The 24,170-nt window shown below is 43.0% G+C and overlaps 1 protein-coding gene and 1 long non-coding RNA gene across 2 annotated transcripts in view; one reads left to right on the top strand and one right to left on the bottom strand.

The window, feature by feature from the left end:
- The first annotated feature begins 958 nt into the window (after positions 1-958).
- Positions 959-24,170, top strand: part of fam221a (family with sequence similarity 221 member A) — a 45,862-nt gene continuing 22,650 nt past the window's right edge. Inside the window, exons 1-3 of the mRNA XM_073024623.1 lie at positions 959-1,080; positions 16,732-16,905; positions 20,806-20,996. Coding sequence (XP_072880724.1) covers positions 1,028-1,080; positions 16,732-16,905; positions 20,806-20,996 — 418 coding nt within the window. The 5' untranslated portion in view covers positions 959-1,027. The remainder of the gene's footprint in view (positions 1,081-16,731; positions 16,906-20,805; positions 20,997-24,170) is intronic.
- The window catches only part of LOC140713926 (uncharacterized), a 38,175-nt gene continuing 28,259 nt past the window's right edge, over positions 14,255-24,170 (bottom strand). The window contains exon 3 of the long non-coding RNA XR_012095775.1: positions 14,255-14,336. This is a non-coding gene — a long non-coding RNA (uncharacterized lncRNA). The remainder of the gene's footprint in view (positions 14,337-24,170) is intronic.

Genomic DNA, 24,170 nt, shown 5'->3' with positions numbered 1-24,170 from the left:
TAACTGTTCTCCTTAGCCATACCATTTACTGCTCTCTTTTGTGTAGGTGATAGGAAGAGAATCTTGGGCAAGTAGGAGAGGAAAGAGGAAACAGCTCAGGGAGTGATAAGAGGCAGATGGATGGAATTCATGGGGCAGGTGATGAGACCTGGTAATGAAAGTGGGATAGAAACGGACGAGGAGAATAAATGGGTGGACTGGGCTGTGTCCACTACTTCTCCATTCACAGGCGTTGTAGTTTCCATAACAGGCCATGATGCAGCCCGTCAGGATACTCTTCACTGTACATCTACAGAAGTTCCAGAGTTTTAGATGACTTGCTGAATCAGAGCAAACTTATAAGAAAGTAGAGGATCTGCCTACATACTGGTCCTAAGACAGATGATAATACCATCTGATGAGGACTGGTTCATGGTCCTCTGTTTTCTCATGGCAAAACAATACTGTCTGGCAACTCTGCCTCTGTCTTTCATAATCTTATAAACCTCAATCAGATCTCCCCTCAGCCTCTGCCAATCAAGAGAAAACAACCCGTTTGTTCAACCTGTTGTTACAGCACATGTCCTCTAATCCAGGCAGCATTCTGATAAACCTTTTCTGCACCCTCTCCAAAGCCTCGATATCCTTTCTATAATGGGAGTAGTGTACCGTCTCTTTACATTTGACCTACCAAGGTGCATCACTTCACATTTGGCCAGGTTAAACTCCATCTGCTACTTTTTTGTCCATATCTACAGTTTGAGTGACCAAAGTACATGAATTGTATAGAGTGCATTAGTATTGCCCCTATAGTGGTGACCAATACACAATATTAATGCAGTGATTGAACTTCACGGTGCTTTGGTGCAGTGACTGACATACAGTATGTCTGCTCTGTAGTGTGACTGACAGCAACCCAACGATTGATATTCCACTCAGAGGCCCCGCCCCTGCTCGGGCATGCGCAGTGTATGCCGGACGGTTCCATTGCCTGGTTACAGAGCTGCCATGGAGCCGGGCGACCCCGTTGCCTGGTTACCAAGCTGCCATGGAGCCGGTGAACCCGAACAGGGCCGTCGATTCCTACTTGGAGTATCGGAGGTGAGGGAGCGGCCCCAAGTCGGTCTCAGCCACCGACTGCCGGGTCACATCTCACAGGACGCGGCCTGGGTCTCACCACCGGGGCTGGGGACCCGTGAAAAGGGATCGTGGAGCCTGCGGGGGGTGGGGGGGGGGGCGGTCAAAGCACTGTGCTGTGAGCTCTATGACCCAATGACACAGATTAGGGATAACTTTATGTGTGGGAAATCACGTCTGATGAATTTGATTGCAGTTTTGAAAGAGGTGGCCAAGATGATTGACGAGGGCAGAAGCGAAAATGTTTACATGGAATTTAATACGGCCTTTGGCAAGGTCCTGTATGGATCCAGGGTGAATTTGTAATAAAATCAGCTTAGTCAAGAGAGGCAGAGGGTGAGAATGGAATGTTGTTTTATGGGGGGGGGGGAGATGGTGCTGGAACCTCTGTCTCATTTATATGTTACTAATTTGGATGAGAATGAAGGTGGTATGATTAGTAAGTTTGCAGATAACACCAATATTGGTAGTGTGGTGGACGTGTTACAACAGTCGGTAGATCACCTGGGGAAGTGGGAAAGGTGATTAAACTCAGACAGGTGTGAATAGATGTATTTTGGGAAGTTAAACGGGGACAGCAAATGTCAGGGTCCTGGGAGTGTGGTTGAACAGAGAGATCTTGGGGTACAAGTACATTGTAACTATGAAAGCTGGAACTCAGGTCAGTAGGAAAGTGAGAAAGGTGTATGGTATTACAACCCCCCAACATTTTCTGCAGGGATTGCTCCCTATGCATTCATCCATTCATCCCTCCCCACTTATCACCCTCCAGGCACTTATCCTTGCAAGCAGAACAAGTCCCATACCTGCTCCTATACCTCCTCCCTCACTACCATTCAGGGCCCCAAACAGTTCTTCCAGGTGAGGTGATAGTTCTCCTGTGAGTCTGTTGGGGTTATTTTATTGTATCCAGTCCTCCAGGGTGGCCTGCTGTATATCGGTAAGACCTGACATTAGATTGGGGGACCGCTTCGCTGAGCACCTTCACTCCATTCACCAGAAAAAGAAGGATCTCCCAGTGTCCACCCATTTCAATTCTACTTCCCATTCCCATTCCAACATGTCAATCCCTGGCCTCCTCTACTGCTGCAATGAGGTCACACTCAGGTTGGAGGAGCAACACCTTATATTCCATCTGGGTAGCCTCCAACCTGACATCATGAACACTGATTTCTTGAAATTCCAGTAATTGCCTTCCCCCCCTTCACCATTCCCGTTTCCCTCTCTCACATCATCTCCTTATCTGCCCATCACCTCACTCTGGTGCTCCTCCCTCTTCCCTTTCTTCCATGGTCTTCCACCCTCTCCTATCAGATTTCTCCTTCTCCAGCCTTTTATCTCTTTCACTTGTCAGCTACCCAGCTCTTTACTTCACCCCGTCCCCCTCTCGCAGTTTCATATATCAACTACCATCTTATACTTCTTCCTCCCTTCCTCCAGTCTTCTTGTTCTAACTTCTCATCATTTTTTCTCCAGTCCTGATGAAGGATCTCGGCCCAAAATGTTGACCATTAGATGTTCCATAGATGCTGCCTGGCCTGCTGTATTCCTCTACATTTTGTGTGTTGTAGGGTGTGTTGCATTGAGTCCAGCAGCTGGGATGTCACACTACAGCTGTAAAAACATTGGTTATGCTTTTCTTAGGAATATTGTGTGTAGTTCTGGTTACTGACTATAGGAAGGACTTGGTTAAACTAGAGTCATAGAGAAGTACAGCACAGAACCGAGTCCTTCAGCCCATGTAGTCCATGCTGAAACCATTTAAGCTGCCTGCTCCCATTGACTTGCAACAGGACCATAGCCCTCCATGTCCTGACTATCCATGTACCTATCCAAACTTCTCTTAAGCGTTATTGAGCTCACATGCACCGCTTGTGCTGGCAGCTCATTCCACACTCTCATGACCCTCTGAGTGAAGAAGTATCCCTTCATGTTCCCATTAAACTTTTCACCTTTCACCCTTAAGCCATGGCCTCTGGTTGTAGACTCACCCAACCTCGGTGGAAAAATCCTGCATGCATTGACCCTATCTTTGTGTGGCCTCCGTCGGTCGTAGTCGACCATGGGTACTGCACCTCTGGTAGTCACTGGGAGTGGCCTCTCCAGGGCGCAAGCCAGGGCAGAGTTGATATGGAGATCCGTCTGTTGCCCATGCAGTGGAACCTCCCTCTCCATGCTGATGACAGGTCCAAAGGGACGACGGAAGTCGATACAGTTTGGTGCCAGCGGCATAGCAGGAGTTGCCGTGCCGGTGCTGGGTACAGCAGTCAGCTGCCTTCAGGATTCTGACTCCGGATTTTTCCTCGGGGTTTACTCCCAAAGCTTTTCCTGTGAGTGGGTATAGCTGCAAGGCAGCAGAGATTTGAAATCGGAGTTTTCCCTCTCCTAGATGAGCTACCATCGGTGGTTAATGAGCCCCATCTGCCTAGAGCAACTAGTTTTAAGGCGCTAGTGGCCCGCCTTTGCCCCTTCTCCTGTCAGTGAGAACAGCTCCGCCTGCCATAAGAACTATGCCACACGTGAAGGCCAGGAATTGGACGTTTGTCCGAGGCTGTTTGAGACACACGCTATGAAGAGCATTTGTTTAGCAGTGGGAGCTCGTCCCCACTACCATCCTTCAGCTATGACTACCCTTGGAGCCTGACCCTATCTATGCCCCTCATAATTTTGTATACCTCTATCAAATCTCCTCTCAATCTTCCATGTTCTAAAGAATACAGCCCTAACCTATTGAATCTTACCATATAACTTGGGTCCTCCAGACCCAGCAACATTCTTGTCAATTTTCTCTGCCCTCTTTCAACCTTGTTTACATCTTTCTTGTAGCTAGGTGACTGAAACTGCACACAATACTCCAAATTAGGCCTTAGCTATATCTTCAACATAACAGCCCATCTTCTGTACTCAATACATTGATTTATGAAGGCTAATGTGCCCAAAGCTTTCTTTATGGCCCTATCTACCTGTGCTGCCATTTTCAATGAATAATGTACCTGTATTCCAGATCCCTTTGTCTGCACTCCTCAATGCCCTACCATTCACTGTGTAAGACCTACCCTGATTGGTCCTACCAAAGTGTAAAATCTCACACTTGTCTGCATTAAATTCTAGCTGATGCACACATTTTTCAGCACACTTTTCCAGCTGATGCAGTTCCCTCTGCAAGCCATGATTAGCTTCTTCACTGTGCAATACACCTTCAATCTTGATGTCATCTGCAAATTTGCTGATCCAATTAACAACATCATCATCCAGTTCATTGATATAGATGACAAACAACAAAGGACCTAGCAGCACACCACCATTCACAGGCACAGGAGTGATTGCAGAAAAAAATTCACAAGGATGTTAATTGGATTGGAAGTCTTGGGTTATCAGGAGAGATTGAGTCTTTGTTCCTGGAGGAAGTGAGCCTGAGAGCTGATGTATTGGAGTCATATAAAATCATGCGAGGCATAGATAGGGTCAAGAACCGGTGCTTGTTTCCCTTGGCAGGAGAGTATAAACTGGAGGGCATTTAATTTAAACTTTAAAAGTGATATGAATTTAAAATTTTCACACACAGAGGAGTTGATATTTGAAAATGTGTTGTCAGAGGTGGAAGTGGAAGCAGGAGTAACATTTAAGGTACTTGAATAAGCAGGACATAGGGCAGGGGCTCCTAACTGGGGTCCAAAGACTCCTTGGTTAATGATAGGGGTCCATGGCATGAAAATAGTTGGGAACCTCTGGCTTATATGGAATTAATGCAGGCAAGTGTGATTGTATAGTTAGCATAGATGCTGTTGGCCAAGGGACCTGTTTCTATGTTGTACAAGGTTTACGGTAGCAAAAGTGAGTGGGAAATTGGACCATTGGGAAGCTTTTAAAAGACAACTAAAAAAGCTATAAAGAAAGGAAAAGATGAAATGAGGGCAAACTTGCCAGTAATATAATTCAAGATACTAAATGTTTTTTCAGTTATGTATAAAGAGTAAAAGAGAGGTGAGAGTTGATATTGGACCACTGGAAAATGATGCTGGTGAGGTAGTAATGAGGTACAAAGAAATGCCAGAGGAACTTAATGGGGACTTTGCACCTGTCTTCAGTGTAGAAGACACCGGCAGTGTGCCAGAGGTCTGTGAGTGTCAAGGAACAGGAGCGAATGCCACTGCTGATACAAAGGAAAAGTGCTAGGCAAACTCAAAGGTTTAATGGTGGATAAGTCTGTTGGACTGGATGAACTACATCTCAAGAGTCCCAAGAAAGGTTCTTTAATCCTTTTCACTCCTTATGGAGCATAGGGCCTCAACAAAAGTCCTCCACTTCCTGCGATCTCTAGCAGATGTTTTTGCAGTCTCCTAAGTTTGGCCAAGAAAGGTTGCTGAAGATATAACAGACGTATTGGTCATGATCTTACAAGAATCTCTTGATTCTGGCATGGTCCCAGAGAACTGGAAGATTGAAAATGTCACACCACTCTTTAAGATGTGAGGAAGGCAAAAGAAAGGAAATTTTAGGCCAGTTAGCCTAACCTCAGTGGCTGGGTAAGTGGTGCATTCTAATATTATCAAGGTTTCAGGGTATTCAAAAACTAATGCTAAAGAAAGTCAAACATGAGGAAATCTGCAGATGCTGGAAATTCAAGCAACACACACAAAATGCTGGTAGAACACAGCAGGCCAGGCAGCATCTATGAGGAGAAGCTCTGTCGATGTTTCGGGCCGAGACCCTTCGTCGGGACTAACTGAAAGGAAAGTAAGAGATTTGAAAGTAGGACGGGGAGGGGAAAATGCAAAATGATAGGAGAAGACCGGAGGGGGTGGGGTGAAGCTGAGAGCCAGAAGGGTGATTGGCAAAATGGATACAGAGCTAGAGAAGGGAAAGGATCATGGGACGGGAGGCCTAGGGAGAAAGAAAGGGGGAGGGGAGCACCAGAGGGAGATGGAGAACAGGCAGAGTGATGGGCAGAGAGAAAAAAACAAACAACTAAATATGTCAGGGATGGGGTAAGAAGGGGAGGAGGGGCATTAACGGAAGTTAGAGAGGTCAATGTTCATGCCCTCAGGTTGGAGGCTACCCAGCCGATATATAAGGTGTTCCTCCAACCTGAGTGTGGCTTCATCTTGACAGTAGAGGAGGCCATGGATAGACATATCAGAATGGGAATGGGATGTGGAATTAAAATGTGTGGCCACTGGGAGATCCTGCTTTCTCTGGCGGACAGAGCGTAGGTGTTCAGCGAAACGGTCTCCCAGTCTGCGTCGGGTCTCACCAATATATAAAAGGCCACACTGGGAGCACCGAACACAGTATACCACACCAGCCGACTCACAGGTGAAGTATCCTTGTGCAGGACTCCCAGAAGGTTAATTTACAGGTTGAGTCTGTGGTAAAGAAGACAAATGCAATGTTGGCATTTTTTTCAAGGGGAGTAGAATATAAAAGCAAGGAGATAAGGCTGCGGCTTTATAAGACACTATTCAGGCCACACTTTGACCATAAGACATAGGAGCAGAATCAGGCCATTTAAACCATATAAACCATATAACAATCACAACCCATTTAGCCCATCGAGTCCATTCTGCCATTTCACCATGGCTGATCTTAAACCCCATCCAACCCTATACACCTGCCCTCTCACCATATCCCTTGATGACCCGACCAATCAGGAATCTATCAACTTCCGCTTTAAATATACCCCCGGACTTGGCCTCCACCGCAAGCTGTGGCAGAGCATTCCACATATTCACTACTCTTTGGCTAAAAAAAAATCCTCCTGTTCTAAAAGGTTTTGAGGCTCTGTCCTCTAATTCTGGATATCCCCAGCAGAGGGTATATCTTCTCCACATCTATCTTTCCTAGTCCTTTCAACATTCGGTAGGTTTCAATGAGATCCACACGCATTCTTCTAAATTTCAGTGAGTACAGGCCCAAACCTGCCGTACACTCCTCATTTGTTAATCTCTTCATTCCTGGAATCATCCTCATGAACCTCCGCTGGACTTTCTCCAATGACAATACATCCTTACTAAGATAAGGAGCCCAAAACTGTTGACAATACTCCAAGTGCGACCTGACTGGTGTCTTATCTCCTTGTTTTTATATTCTATTCCTCTTGAAATATATATCAACATTGCATTTGCCTCTTTGCCACAGATTCAACCTGTGAATTAACCCTCTGGGAGTCTTGCATGAGGACTCTGAAGTTTCTTTGCACATCTGGAACTGAATTTTCTCCCTATTTAGATAATAGTCTACGCTATTGTTCCTTTTACCAAAATGCATGATTGTACATTTTGCAACACTGTATTCCATCTGACACTTTTTTGCCCATTCTTCTAATTTGTCTAAGTTCTGCTTCAACTGCACTACCTACCTCTCTACCTCTCCACCTATCTTCGTATCATCTGCAAAGTTTGCCACCAAGCCATTAATTCCATTATCCGAATCATTGACAAACAATGTGAAAAGTAGCCGTCCCAATACTGACACCTGAGGAATACCACTAGTCACTGGCAGCCAACCAGAAAAACCCCCTCCTGCTTGTCAGCCATTCCTCTATACATGCCAGCATATTTCCTGTAACGCCAAAGGATTTTATCTTCTTAAGCAGCCTCTTGCAAGGCACTTTATGAAATTCCTTCTCAAAATCTTAAGTAAAAGACATCCACTGCCTCTCCTTTGTCCACCCTGCTTGTTACTTCGTCGAAGAATTCCAACATCTCCCAAGCAAAATTTCCCTTGACAGAAACCATGCTGACTTTGACTTATTTTAGCATTAGTCTCCAAGTACCCCGAAACCGCACCCTTAATAATAGACTCCAACACTTTTCCAACCACTGAGGTTAGACAAACTGGCCTACAATTTCCTCTCTTTTGTCTTCCTTCCTTCTTAAAGAGTGGAGTGACATTTGCATTCTAGCAGTCCTCTGGGACCATGCCAGAATCAAGTGATTTTTGAAGGATCATGACCAATACATCCATTATTTCTTCAGCAACCTCTCACAGGACTCTGGGACGTAGTCCATCTGGTTCAGGTGACTTATCCACCTTACAGCTTTTCACTTTGCCTAGCACTTTTCATTTGTAATAGCAATGGCACTCACTTCTGCTCCCTAACACTCACGGACTTCTGGCATACAGCTGGTGTCTTCCACAGTGAAGACTGAAGCAAAGTACTTATTAAGTTCATCTGCCATTTCTTTGTCCCCCATTACTACCTCACCAGAATCATTTTCCAGTGGTCCAATATCGACTGTCAATTCCCTTTTATTATTTATATAACTGAAAAATCTTTTTTCATTGCCTTTTGGATTTTAAAAGCTTCTCAATCATACAGCTCCCCACTCACTTTTGCTATCTTATATACCCTTTCCTTGGCTTTTATGCAGTCCTATACTTTCCTTGCTGGCCATGGTTGCCTAACCCTGCCATTTGAAAACAACTTTTTCTGTGGGACATAGCTATCCTAAGCCTTGTGAACTATTCCTTGTACACGTTTTCAAAATTCTCTGACCCTATATCACCTCTTTCTAAAGATGTAATTCCATCTCTTATCAATAGAGCCACACCACTGGCAATGCCTTCTTGCCTGTCCTTTTGATACAAAGTATATCCTTTCATATTAAACTCTCAGCTATGACCTTCTGTCAGCCACGACTCAGTGATGCCCACAATGTCTACCGACTAATTTCTAATTGCGCCAGTAGTTCACCCACTTTATTTCAAATGCTACGTGCATTTAAATACAGCACCTTCATTCTTCCCCTTGTGAATTTTGCCTCTGTGGTACAACATAATTCTTTTCTTTGTCTATAGTTGTATCCAGCTTGTCCTTCCTTACATTTATAGTCCTGGACTAATTTCCACTTGGCATAATTTACTTACTATTATTTAATTATTTATGGTTTTATATTGCTATATTTCTACACTATTCTTGGTTGGTGGGACTGTAACAAAACCCAGTTTCCCTCGGGATAAATAAAGTATGTCTGTCTGTCTGTCTGACACAGCTTTGGGCCCAGTATCTTAGAAAGGATGAGTTGTCATTGGAGGGAGTTCAGTGGAGGTTCACAAGGGTGATACTGGGACTGAAGGGGTTAATATATTAGGAGCATTTGGCAGCTTTGGGCCTGCACTCACTGGAATTTAGAAGAATGCAGGGGGGATCTCATTGAAACCTACCAAATGTTGAAAGGACTAGATAGGATGGATATGAAGAGGATAAGTCCTATGGTGGGTGTTATCCAGAACTAGAGGGCACAGCCTCGTAATTGAGGGGTGACGTTTTAGAACAGAGGTATGGAGGAATTTTTTTAGCCAGAGAGTAGTGAATCTCTGGAATGCTCTGCCACGGGCTGTGGTGGAGGCCAAGTCTGTAGGTATATTTAATGCGAAAGTTGATAGTTTCCTGGTCAGTCAGAGAATCAAAGGATATAGGTAAGTATCAAAACATTAGGGATGCAGAATCAGAAAGGAAAGTAAATACAGTACTCAAGGTGTTGTATCTAAATGTGTGTAGTATAAGATATAAGGTGGATGATCTTGTTGCACTATTACAGATTGCCAGGTACAATGTTGTGACCATCAGTGAATCGTAGCTGAAGGATGGTTGTAGTTGGGAGCTGGATGTCCAAGGTTACACGTTATATTGGAGGGAGAGAAGATAGGCAGAGGGGTTGGCATGGCTCTGCTGGTAAAGAATGGCATCAAATCAGTAGAAAGTTGTGATGTAGGATCGGAAGATGTTGAATCCTTGTGGGTTGAGTTAAGAAACTGCAAAGGTAAAAGGAAGTTGATGGCGTTTATATACAGGCCTCCCAACAGTGGCTGGGAGGTGGACCACAGGTTGCAACAGGAAATAGAAAAAGTGAGTCAAAAGGGTAGGTAATGTTATGGTAGTCATGGACGATTTTAACATGCAGGTTGATTGGGAGAATCAGGTTGGTAATGGATCTCAAGAGAGTGAGTTTGTTGAATGTCTAAGAGATGGCTTTTTAGAGAGGTTTGTCACTGAGCCTACTAGGGGATCAGCTATACTGGATTGGGTGTTATGTAATGAACTGGAGACAGTTAATGAACTTAAGGTAAAAGAACCCTTAGGAACTTGTGATCACAATATGAGAAAGTAAAGTCTGATGTAGCAATATTTTAGTCAAGTAAATTACAGTGGTATGAGAGAGGAGTTGGCTAAAGTAAATTGGAAGGAGCTGCTGGCAGGTATGACAGCAGAGCAGCAATGGTGTGAGTTTCTGTGAAAAATGAGAAAGATGCAAGACATGTGTATTCCAAAAATGAAGGAATACTCAAATGGTAAAATAGTACAACCATGGCTGACAAGGGAAGTCAAAACTATTGTAAAAGCAAAAGGGCATGCAACAAAGCAAAAATTAGTGGGAAATTAGAGTATTTTGAAGTTTTTAAAAACCTACAGAGAGCAACTAAAAATCATTAGAAGGGAAAAGATGAAACATGAAAGCAAGCTAGCAAAGAATCAAAGTGGCTAATAAAAGTTTTTATTCAAATATGTTAAAGATAAAAGAGAAATGAGAGTGGATATAGGACTGCTAGAAAATGAGGCAGGAGAAGAGGGTCCAGAGAAGTTCACAAGACTGATTCCAGGAATGAAAGGGTTATCATACGTGGAATATTTGTTGGCTCTGGGTCTGTACTTGCTAGAATTCAGAACGATGAGGGGGCATCTCATTGAAACCTTTCGAATGTTGAAAGGCCTAGACAGAGTAGGTGTGGAAAGGATGTTTCCCATGGTGGGAAAGTCTATGACAAGGGGGCACAGCCTCAGGATTGAGGGGCACCCTTTCAAAATAAAGATGCGGAGCAATTCCTTTAGCCAAAGGGTGGTGAATTTGTTGCCACCAGTAGCTGCGGAGGCTAGGTTGTTGAGTGTATTTAAGGCAGAGATCGATAGGTTCTTGATTGGACATGGCATCAAAGGTTACGGGGAGAAGGCCGGGAACTGGGGTTGAGGAGGAGAAAAAAAGGATCAGCCATGATTGAATGGCGGAGCAGACTTGATGGGCTAGATGGCCTAATTCTGCTGCTATGTCTTATGGTCTCATGGCGAGAACGCAGGTGTATGAGGTTGTGAGATCTGGGATCAGCCATGATAGAATGGCATAGCAGACTCGATGGTCTGTATGGCTTAATTCTGCTAAAATGTCTTATGGTCTAACTCTGTGACTTTCAAAAGGTATAGATATGATGTTATATAATTGGCTTGTCATCCAGATTGTAGGTCACAGAAAAACCGTGACTGCAGCAGCATGCTTAAGTAACAGGAAACCTATTTGTAGTGGAATTTCTGTAGGGTCAGTATTATCACCACTGCTTCTAACATGTATTAATGATTTGGACTTGGATGTGTAGGGCACAATTTCCAATCACGGAGATGGCATAAAATGCAGAGATGTAGCGAACTGCGAGAAACGTAGTAACACCTTAATGGCAGTATAGACAGGCTGGTGAAATAGGCAGAGAGATGGCAGGTTAAAGTTAAGAATAAGAAATATTAAATGTCACATTTTTGTGGGAAAATGGAAAGCAAGCAACATAACCTAGATGACACCATTCAAAGATTACATATTTTAAAATGTCAGGGTTGTTGAGAAAGTGGTTATAAGAATGATACACTATCTTGTGTTTGTAAACAGAGGTATGGAATACAATAGCAACAAAGTTATGATACCATAAGACATAGGAGCAGAATTAGGCCATTCAGGCAAATGAGTCTGCTCCGCCATTTCATCATGGCTGAACCTGGATCTCATTCAATCCCTTACACCTGCCCTCTCACCACACCCCTTGATGCTCTGACCAATCAGGACACTATCAACTTGTGCTTTAAATATACCCATAGATTTGCCTCAACCGCAGTCTGAGGCAGAGCATTCCACAGATTCATCACTCTTTGGCTAAATAAATTACTCCTTAATTCTGTTCTAAAAGGTTGCCCCTCAATCTGTTGTCTAATTCTGGATACCCCCACCATAGGAAACATCCTCCCCGCATCCACTGTATCTAGTCCTTTAAACATTCGGCAGGTTTCAATGAGATCCCCCACATTCTTCTAAATTCCAGTGAGTCCAGGTCCAAAGCTCCCAAATGGTCCTCATATGTTAACACCTTCATTCCAGTAATCATCCTTGTGAACCTCCTCTGGACTCTCTCCAATGATAATACATCCTCTCTGAGATAAGGGGCCCAAAACTATGAACAGTATTCCGTGTGGCCTGACTAGTGTCTTATAAAGCTTCAGCATTATCTTGTTGTTTTTATATTCTATTCCCCTTGAAGTAAACTGCCGATCCTCTCCCACAATATCCAGTTTTTTCTGTTCGGACATTTCACAAGACTCCTGCCACCAGCCTCAACACCATAACCCATCTTGATGCTGATGGAATCAAGTGGTATGAGAATGATAAAGTTGAGGTAAAAAGTCAGTCACAAACATGTTAAATAACAGACCAAAGTTCAAGCTCAGCCCCTCTTTATCCGTCTTATTCTTATGAATTAATGTTTCATAAAAACAGAACAGATTAAATAATTATTCAGATTCAGTTTATTGTCATTTAGAAACCACAAATGCAATGCAGTTAAAAAATGAGACAACGTTCCTCCAGAATGATATCACAAAAGCATAAGACAAAACAGACTACACTAGAAAATCCACATAACGTTTGGCAATCCCCAATCCAGAGTCCGGAGAGGCTGCTGCGTATTAATATCGCACTACCGTCTTAGCGCGTTCCCCGGAAAGGAGCTCCAAATCCACCAGACAAACAAGACCAAAAACTAAAGCTACAAGACCTGCACAAAGCCACATAGTTACAACATATAGTTACAACAGTGCAAACAATAGCATAATTGGTAAAAAAAAGACTATGGGCACAGTAAAAATAGTCCAAAGATGTTAAAGGACTATAAGTTCAACAGAAACCACCACACAGTTTCCACAAGTCCCCAGGGTCCTGACAGACTTGTCATCCCACGCCGGCGGCGGAAGGGAATAACCCCGCTATGGACTTCCACGGTGCTGCCCACCTCAGCCTCGCAGACGCAGCACACAACGAAAGCTCCGTTGAACCCAGCCTCGCAGACGCAGCACACACCGAAAACAACCCAACTGCAGCGGACTCTGAGTCCGTCGAACCTCCGAGCCGAAGACCATCCCCTCTGGCACAGCTTCTCCGAGCACCATCCTCTGCTGAGTGTATTAAGACGGCCTCGCCAACGGCCATCAGCAACACAACCCCAAGGACTGGGGGCCTGTTCTTCCCAGCAGAGTCCCGGACCTCGCAGCAGCAGCAGCAGCAATGAAGAAGGTCTTCTTGGAGATTTCTTGATGTTCCTCCATGCTCCCATGTCCGTTTTCAATTGATTATGATTGTGCACGGCACCCCGCTTCACAAATAACAGATAATCAGTTCCGGAGTGGCCGCTGCAAGCTGCGTCATGTTGCCATCTTGGAAAATTAATTAATCTAATTGAAACCTACCAAATATTGAAAGGCCTAGAGTGGATGTGGAGAGGATGTTTCCTATACTGGGGGGAGTCTATGAGCAGAGGCACAGTCTCAGAATACAAGGACATCCCTTTAGAACAGAGATGAGGGAGAATTTCTTTAGCCAGGGGGAAGTGAATATGTGGAATTCATTGCCACAGGTAGCTGTGGAGGCAAAGTCACTGTGTATATTTAAAGTGAAGGTTGATATGTTCTTGATTAATAAGGGCATCAAAGGTTACAGGAAGCAGGCAGGAGAATGGATTTGAGAGGGATAATGAATCAGCCATGATTGAAAAGTGGAACAGACTCGATGGGCTGAATTGCATAATTCTTATATGTCTTATAGTCTTATGGACAAATAGATTTACATAATAAAAAGTCAGTTGTGTTTCTGAGTCAAACTTCAGCTGACAAGTTATTTCAAATAGAATTGGTGAAATATTTTATAGTTGTCCGACAGATATGAACTGGGGAGACAAAAAAATGAGCTAAGTGGAAGAATAGGTAAGGTAACCTTGATAAAAGGGATGAAAGAAAGGCAATGAATAAAAGACAATTGATCCATTCCATAAAACAAAGAGTTTCTTATTGATAAATCAATATAGGTGGAGCTACTAAAAGCCAAAAGTTGTACCTTACTGATGTGAGTTGTTCACTGGCCCCGATCACCAGTCTCCTGACCTTTTTTATGTCATGGACCTCAGGCTGGAAACTCCTGGGGTAGAAAATAAATCAGGAAATGAAAGAAAGCTATTCCAGTGAGTATGGTGGTCTTCAGACTTAATTTAAGATTGGTAAATTAAATGACCAAAAATAGTTGGAATACCACATAAAAATTGATAGAATAAAAAGTAAACACGAGAAATCTGCAGATGCTGGAAATCCAAACAACACACACAAAACACTGGTGGAACACAGCAGGCCATGCAGCATCCATAGGAGAAGCACTGTCGACGTTTTGGGCCAAGACCGTTCGTCAGGACAGTGCTTCTCCTATGGACGCTGCCTGGCCTGCTGTGTTCCACCATTGTTTTGTGTGTGTAGAATAAAAAGTGCTTAGTTCCTTGTAGATTCCATATGTTTTGACATCCTGAGAAGTTGCCAGCCCACCTGGTCCATGCCAAACCATTAATCTGCCTAGTCCCATTGGCCAGCACCCATACCATAGCCCTCCATACACAGCCCATCCATATACCTATCAAAATTCCTCTTAAATATTGAAATTGAACTCACATCCAGTACTTACATTGGCAGCTCATTCCACACTCTCAGCAACCTGACTGAAGAAATTCTCATTCGTATTCCCCTCAAATATTTCACCTTTCACCCTTAACCAGGACCTCTAGTTGTAGTCTCACCCATCCTCAGTGGAAAAAGCCTGCTGCATTTACCTTTGGTGGTTCATTTTGGTAGGTCAAATATGATGGCAGAATATAGAATTAATGGTAAGACTCTTGGCAGTGTGGAGGATCAGAGGGATCTTGGGGTCTGAGTCCATTAGACACTCAAAGCTGTTGTGCAGGTTGACTCTGTGGTTAAGAAGGCATATGGTGCATTGGCCTTCATCAACCGTGGGATTGAGTTTAAGAGCCGAAAAGTGATGTTACAACTATATAGGACCCTGGTCAGAATCCACTTGGAGTACTGTGCTCAGTTCTGGTCACCTCACTACAGGAAGGATGTGGAAACTATAGAAAGGGTACAGGGGAGATTTAAAGGGATGTTGCCTGGATTGGGAAGCATGCCTTATGATAATAGGTTGAGTGAACGCGGCCTTTTCTCCTTGGAGCGATGGAGATTAAGAGATGACCCGATGGAGGTGTATAAGATGATGAGAGGCATTGATGGTGTGGACAGTCAGAGGCTTTTTCCCAGGGCTGAAATGGCTAACGCGAGAGGGCACAGTTTTAAGGTGCTTGGAAGTAGGTACAGAGGAGATGTCAGGGGTAAGTTTTTTACGCAGAGTGGAGAGAGCTTGGAATGGACTGCCGATGACGGTGGTGGAGGCGGATATGATATCCAGACTCCTGGATAGACACATGGAGCTTAGAACAATAGAGGGGTATGGGTAACCCTCAGTAATTTCTAGAGAAAGTACATGTTCAGCACACCATTGTGGGTTGAAGGGCCTGTATTGTGCTGTAGGTTTTTTATGTTGCTATTTGCAAATTAAACATACTCATTATCAGCCTGAGCCAACTGAGCTTTCTTCAGAGGCCTGCACCATTAATAAAAAGCATCAGCAATCTTTTTTACAAAAAGAATGAATACATTTTTTATTCATTAAAAAAGGGATATCTTTAAAAATACTTAAAAATGTAAAAGAATGTAAAACAGAAACTGCAAATGCTGGAATCTGGAACTACAATTTGTAGAAGGAACAGTTTGCAGGTCAAACAGTTGCTGTTTTACCAGTTGAGTTCCTCCTGCATGGTGTTTGTTACTGCACATAAAACATTGACACAGGTTTAGCATCATTACAGTCGGTTGGGTCGGTGAAATTCATGATCTGCATCTCAGATACATTGTTCTTCAACTTCAATAATTTCAAGTTCAAGTTTAATTGTCATTCAACCGCATGCATGAATATGACCAAACAAGACAGTGTTCCTCTAGGGCCAAGGTGCAAAATCCATTACCAACAGTCATACACAGCACATATAGTTATGTTAAAAATATAGAGTCCAAGTCCATGAGTGGCATGGCCTATTGATTAATTGTGCATGGGATGTTGCGCTGTAGCATTGTTTCTGCAAGAACAAGCATGCAGCAGTTCCTCATCGTGCTCGTGCAGCCACAGACAAACACAATCCAGCCTGTCTTCAACAAAGTACACACTGGAGGGCAGCAAGGATGGGAGCCGCCAGTCCTAACTCAGCACAGAATTTAGTGCGCCAGCCGTGCCTCTGCCTCCCACACCATTTCCGGCATCTAATAAGTTACTTTCAATAACCCATGAAACATTTTATTAACTATTGGAAACAATCCAACACCTCTTCTGTCAATCATGTGAAGACATAATATTCTTTAAACCTAGCTATAGTCCTAATTTCTATTGATTGATTGAAATGGTGACAAGAGCTTTATTTTGTTACTTACTTTTTCTTTAGGATTGTTGGTGAGGATGATGGAGGGACCCTGTATACACCAGAGGAATATGAGCGGTACAAGATAGAAGTGCTGCCAATAAGATTACAAAATCGCCTTTTTGTTAGCTGGTCATCACCCAGTGGGATCGACTGCAAATTAGTTGGCCCAGAAACACTCTGTTTTTGCCGGCACAGGTAGTATTTTAAATATTTTTTGTTTTATTGTTCTTATATTTTTAAACTCTGTGTATCTTTTGGGTGAGTGATTTCATTCTTTCCTTGTATCTCTCAATGTTTCAATCAGGCTCAATAGGCTAAATTCAACAAGCACTTTCACAGAAATTAGATGTGCAGGATCCTGATTCTTGACTGGATGCCCAGTCAAAATAATAGGTTCACTTGACATTTTAAATGAATTTTATAGGAGTACAATTGAGAGCGCCCTGACAAGCTGCATCTCCATTTTGTATGGTAGCAGCTGAGCATTGGACCATTAAGTCCCTGCAAAGGACAGTGAGAACAGCTGAGACTATCAGAGGGGTCTCTCTACCAGCCATTGGGGACATTCATCAGGAGCACTATGTACACAGGACCCTCAGTATTATCAAGGATCCCACACATCTATCCAACATTCTCTTTGACTTTCTACCATCAGGCAGGAGATTCCGATGCATAAAAACAAGAATGGTCATGGTGGGAAGCAGTTTCTTCCTTCAGGCCATTGAGCTTCTGAACTCCCTGCCACATTTGAAGTGTCACCGTAATATGTTCTGTACCTGACAATATTTAAGCACTTTACATTGTTTATTTATGTGTAATTCACCTGTAGATTTTATTGTGTACACCCTGGTTCAGAGAAACATTGTCTCATAAGCATCGAAGCCCCAGGCAATGAACCGAGGGGGAGGTTGGTGGAGGGATTGCATCATCCCAACCTGATTGACACCTGAGACCCTGTGAGTCAGGATAAAAAGAGGGTCTGTGGGAACAGCCCCTCAGACGCACCAGAAGAAACGCTAACGATCCCGTAATAGCAAAAACCAGTGGAAGGCCACGTGCGTCCTTTTCTGTTTGCCCCGGAATCGGTGGGCCCTGTACCACGGCAGAATGGTTTTTAGCTAACAACGGGGAAATCAACTCCCAACGACTCTCGAAGGATTGACATCATAAAAGGAATGGGCAAGTTTTAACCCGTCTTTCTCTCCAACCCAAAAGCTGCAGCTTGAATGAACTGAGTGACTTTTATATTTCCATCGGACAGTACATTATCTCCTAGACAACGATAGAGCTATTTCTTATTGATTACTATTAGACCCGCACTTTTAGATTTAGTATTGACGACGTATATTATCTGTAAGTTTGCCTTGATATTATTTTGTGTATTTTTATCAATAAATACTGTTAAAAATAGTACCATCAGACTTCAACGGACCTCTCTATCTTTGCTGGTAAGTGACCCAGTTATGGGGTACGTAACAATATCAAGTAAATGTCAGGGATCTTGGACTTGTTGATGTTAAAAGAGAGACCATGGAATGCAAGTCCACAACTGCCAGATAGCAACAACAAGGACGAATTGGACAGTGAAAAATACATTTGTAATCTGGCCTTCATAGGCTGGGGTATTGGAACATCATGTTGCATTTATATAAAACATAGATCAGACTGCATTTATTGTACTGGCCATTGTGGTAGCAATAGAGAGAGTGCAAAAGGAATTCACCTGGATGTTGCCTGAAATGGATGGCAGTAGTTATGAGCAGAGATTAGATAGACAGGTTTATTCTTATATGTTTATAGAAGTATGAGGAGCATAGACTGGATAACTAGTCCAACATTTTTCCAGGGCAGCAGAGTACAGAGCTAGAGGGCACAGGTTTTTCCAGTGGAGAAATTTCAAGGTTGGATAAGTTTTTCTCATGGTGGAGTTGCCAGAGGGGGTAATGTAGGTTGGTAGAATTACATCATTTAAGGGACACTACTTGGATAGGAAAGGTATAGAGCAGGGGTTCCCAAGCTGGAGTCCATGGGGCCCTTGGTTAGGAGTCCATAACATAAAAAAGGTTGGGAAGCACTAGCTTAGAGGGACATGGGCTGAATGCGATTAGTATAATAAGACTATAAGATATAGGAGCAGAAGTAGGCCACTTGGCCCATTGAGACTGCTCCACCATTCAAACATGGGCTGATCCAATTCTTCCAGTCATCTCCACTCCACTGCCTTACCCCATACCCTTTGATGTCCTGGCTAATTGAAAACCTAATAGCCATCATGGTTGGCATGCACAATGTGAGGGCAATAGACTGATTTTGGTTTATGATATTATGATATTGGATATGATATTGTGATTTTAAAATCATACCTCAATCGCAGAAAGTTGACAGTGATGGAAAGAGTAAATGATAGTTACAGTGTGCAGGCCAAACACAGTATAGGCCAACACTGTGGAGACCAACACTGTGCAAGGCAAACACTATGAAGGCTAAACATGGTGCAGGCCAAACATCGGTAGGGATGGAGGCTGTTCTAGCCACACAATTGCCACATTTGTTGTAGCAACCATTTGTGTATCTCAGTGCATTATTTATTTCTCATTCTTGATTACCATTAGAAAGAAAGCACCCACTTTCTTAGAAGTTTGCGACGATTCGGAATGTCATCTAAAACTTTGACAAACTTCTACAGATGTGCTGTGGAGTGTATATTGACTGGTTGCATCACAGCCTGATATGGAAACACCAATGCCCTTGAAAAGAAAATACTACAAAACATAGTGGATATGTGCAGTGCATCACAGGTAAAGCCCTTCCCACCATTGAGCACAACTATATGGAGCGCTGTCGCAGGAAAGCAGCATCCACCATCAGCGACCACCACCAGCCAGGCCATGTTCTCTTCTTGCAAGAAGGTACAGGAGCTTCAGGTCTCACGTCACCAGGTTCAGTAACAGTTATTACCCATCAACGATCAGGCTCCTGAACCAAAGGGGATAACTTTACTCACCCCATCACTGAACTGTTCTCACAACCTATGGGCTCACTTTCAATTACTTTTCATCTAATGTTCTTGATACTTATTGATCATTATTATTGTTACTATTATTATTGTTTCTTTGTATTTTCTGTGAATACACACAAAAACAATCTCAGGTTTGTTTATGGTGACATATACTGTATGTGCCTTGATAATAAATTTCCTTTGTATTTGGAACTTTGACGTTTAACTATTTTCTTGATTATGCACCCAATCTGTTCCGATTTTAGGATCTAAACACTAGGATTATTAGGTCAGTCTTTTGGCTCTGCTTGTTGTCTTCCCCTCCAATTCTCTTTCCTGCACACCTCAGCATGTAGTACGTACATTTAATATTTATCATTACCTATTTCTTCAAGCATCTTATGAATCATTTGTTAGCTATTGTACACAAAATTATTTCAGTCACTGAAAAATTAGAATAATCGATCTACTTTAAACATTTACTTAATGCAAGTATCCCTGTAAGTGATGTGCTTGCTTCAGTTATCCCTCTTTATACTGTAAATAAAAAATGAAACTCTTGCCTTAGACAACACGAGTGAATCTGCAGATGCTGGAAATAAATAAAAACACAAAATGCTGGCTAGCATTTTGTGCTTTTATCTCTTGCCTTAGACTCTGTGTTACTGACTTTATAGAGCAGATCCAAATATGAGTAATCTTGTGTTAGATTGCATTCTCGGTCCACGTTGTGGGTTGTCTATGGGTGAAGTGAAGTGAATTTATTTGAATACAGTTATTATATTTCATTTTTAAAAGTTAGCTAATTTGTCCTTTATATCAATATAACTTCACAGCTAACTTCGATTTGGATAATCCCAGAAAAAATGCCTGCTTGCAATTAACACCTTTCTATCAGTTTGAGCACTTCATGTACAGAAAGTTGTAATTATAACACAAAATTGCACTGACATTTCATAGTTCCCATAGGCATATTCATTTTTAATGTTAATAGGTGTACATGAAGTTGTACTGTACATATGTTGTTAAAAATTTAGATTGTTACTTTCAAATTACTTATTCAACATTTATGAAATGTGTGCATTTTGTTCCTAAAGATATAAACAACACAAAACAGATTTTAAAGAAATTCCAACAGAGCGTCCCATTTTGCTGCCGTGCAGAGTGACGGGCTGCAGGTGTATCGCTTATAGTTACATTCCATTGAATGGAACTCAGCCGGTCCGCTGCAGGTGCAAGCATTATGCAGATGACCATGATGAACTGGCACCTTACAAATGCAACAAGTGTGAGTATAGATCATTACAGTATTCTGAAAGGGTTAAACATACAAGGAGAGTTTGATGGCTCTGGGCCTGTACTCTCTGGAGTTCAGAAGAATGAGAGGTTTTTCTTTAGTAAGGGAGTGAAAGGTTATGGGGAGAAGCCCAAAGAATGCAGTTGTGAAGGATAATAAATCAGCCACGATGGAATGGTGGAGCAGACTCAATGTGTCAAATGGTCAATGGAAGACTTCAATACGCAGGTAGATTGGGAAAATTAGGTTGGTGCTAGATATCAGGAGGGGGAGTTTCTAGATTGCCAATGAGATAGTTTATTAGAGCAGGTCATGGTTGAGCCCACCAGAGGATCAGCCATTCTGGATTGTGCAATGAACCAGAATTTATGAGAGACCTTAAGGTAAAAGAACCCTTAGGAGCAAGTAATCATGAGTGAATTTGAAAAGAAAGATGACACAACCGGGAATAACAAGAGAAGTCAATGCCAACATTAAAGCCAAAAACATGCCATATAATAGAGCAAAAATTAGCAGGAAGTTAGAGGATTGGGAGCTTTTAAAAACCAACAGAAGGCAACTAAAAAGGTCATTAAGAAGGTAAACATGGGATACGAAAGTAAGCTAGCCAATAATGTTAAAGAGGATACTAAAAGTTTCTTCAGATACATAAAGTGTAAAAGAGAGGTGAGAGTGGATATTGGATCACTGGAAAATGATGCTGGAGAGGTAGTAATGGGGCACAACAAAATGGCATGCAAACTGAATGAGTATAGAACATAGAATAGTACAACACATTACAGGCCCTTCAGCCCACAATGTTGTGCTGACCCTCAAACCCTGCATCCCATATAACCCCCCACTTTAAATTCCTCCATATACCTGTCTAGTAGTCTCTTAAATTTCACTAGTGTATCTGCCTCCACCACTGACTCAGGCAGTGCATTCCACGCACCAACCACTCTCTGAGTAAAAAACCTTCCTCTAATATCCCCCTTGAACTTCCCTCCCCTTAACTTAAAGCCATGTCCTCTTGTACTGAGCAGTGGTGCCCTGGGGAAGAGGCGCTGGCTATCCACTCTATCAATTCCTCTTAATATCTTGTACACCTTTATCATGTCTCCTCTCATCCTCCTTCTCTCCAAAGAGTAAAGCCCTAGCTCCCTTAATCTCTGATCATAATCCATACTCTCTAAACCAGACAGCATCCTGGTAAATCTCCTCTGTACCCTTTCCAATGCTTCCACATCCTTCCTATACTGAGGTGACCAGAACTGGACACTGTACTCCAAGTGTGGCCTAACCAGAGTTTTTTAGAGCTGCATCATTACCTCGCGACTCTTAAATTCTATCCCTCGACTTATGAAAGCTAACACCCCATAAGCTTTCTTAACTACCCTATCTACCTGTGAGGCAACTTTCAGGGATCTGTGGACATGTATGCCCAGGTCCCTTTGCTCCTCCACACTACCAAGTATCCTGCCATTTACTTTGTACTCTGCCTTGGAGTTTGACCTTCCAAAGTGTACCACCTCACCCTTCTCTGGGTTGAACTCCATCTGCCACTTCTCAGCCTACTTCTGCATCCTATCAATGTCTCTCTGCAATCTTCGACAATCCTCTACACTATCTACAACACCACCAACCTTTGTGTCATCTGCAAACTTGCTAACCCACCCTTCTTCCCCCACATCCAGGTCTTTAATAAAAATCATGAAAAGTAGAGGTCTCAGAACCGATCCTTGTGGGACACCACTAGTCACAAACCTCCAATCCAAATGTACTTCCTCCACTATGACCCTCTGCTTTCTGCAGGCAAGCCAATTCTGAATCCACCCGGCCAAACTTCCCTGGATCCCATGCCTTCTGACTTTCTGAATAAGCCTACCGTGTGGAACCTTGTCAAATGCCTTACAAAAATCCATGTTGATCGCATTCACTGCACTACCCTCATCTATATGCCTGTTCACCTCCTCAGAGAACTCTATCAGGCTTGTTAGACATGATCTGCCCTTCACAAAGCCATGCTGACTGTCCCTGATCAGACCATGATTCTCTAAATGCCCATAGATCCTATCTCTAAGAATCTTTTCCAACAGCTTTCCCACCACAGCTGTAAGGCTCACTGGTCTATAATTACCCGGACTATCCCTACTACCTTTTTTGAACAAGGGGACAACATTCGCCTCCCTCCAATCCTCTGGTACCATTCCCGTGGACAACGAGGACATAAAGATCATTCTCTTCCCTCATCTCGTGGAGCAGCCTGGGGAATATTCCGTCAGGTCCCGGGGACTTATCCATCCTAATGTACTTTAACAACTCCAACACCACCTTTCCCTTAATATCAACATGCTCCAGAACATCACCCTCACTCATATTGTCCTCACCGTCATCAAGTTCCCTCTCATTGGTGAATACCAAAGAGAAGTATTCATTGAGGACCTCGCTCACTTCCTCAGCCTCCAGGCACATCTTCCCACTTTTATCTCTAATTGGTCCTACCTTTATTCCTGTCATCCTTTTGTTCTTCAGGTAATTGCAGAATACCTTGGGGTTTTCCTTTACCCTACTCGCCAAGGCCTTCTCATGCCCCCTTGCTCCCCTCAGCCCCTTCTTAAGTTCCTTTCTCGCTACCCTATATGCCTCAATAGACCCATCTGATCCTTGCTTCTTAAACCTCATGTATGCTGCCTTCTTCCACCTAACTAGATTTTCCACTTCACTTGTCACCCATGGTTCCTTCACCTTACCATTCTTTATTTTCCTCAACAGGACATATTTATCCCTAACATCCTGCAAGAGATCCCTAAACATTGACCACATGTCCATAGTATATTTCCCTGCAAAAATACCATCCCAATTCACACCCGCAAGTTCTAGCCTTATAGCCTCATAATTTGCCCTTCCCCAATTAAAATTTTTTCTGTCCTCTCTGATTCTGTTCTTTTCCATGATAATGCTAAAGGCCAGGGAGCAGTGGTCACTGTCCCCTAGATACTCACCCACTGAGAGATCTGTGATCTGAACCGGTTTGTTACCTAATACTAGATCTAGTATGGCATTCCCCCTAGTCGGCCTGTCAACTTACTGTGACAGGAATCCGTTCTGGACACACTTAATAAACTCTGCCCCGTCTAAACCATTGGAACCAATTGGGTGCCAATCAATATTAGGGAAGTTAAA

The sequence above is a fragment of the Hemitrygon akajei genome, chromosome 20 (assembly GCF_048418815.1).
Source record: "Hemitrygon akajei chromosome 20, sHemAka1.3, whole genome shotgun sequence".
NCBI classification, from domain to species: domain Eukaryota; kingdom Metazoa; phylum Chordata; class Chondrichthyes; order Myliobatiformes; family Dasyatidae; genus Hemitrygon; species Hemitrygon akajei.
This window is presented reverse-complemented; position numbering and strand designations above follow the sequence as displayed.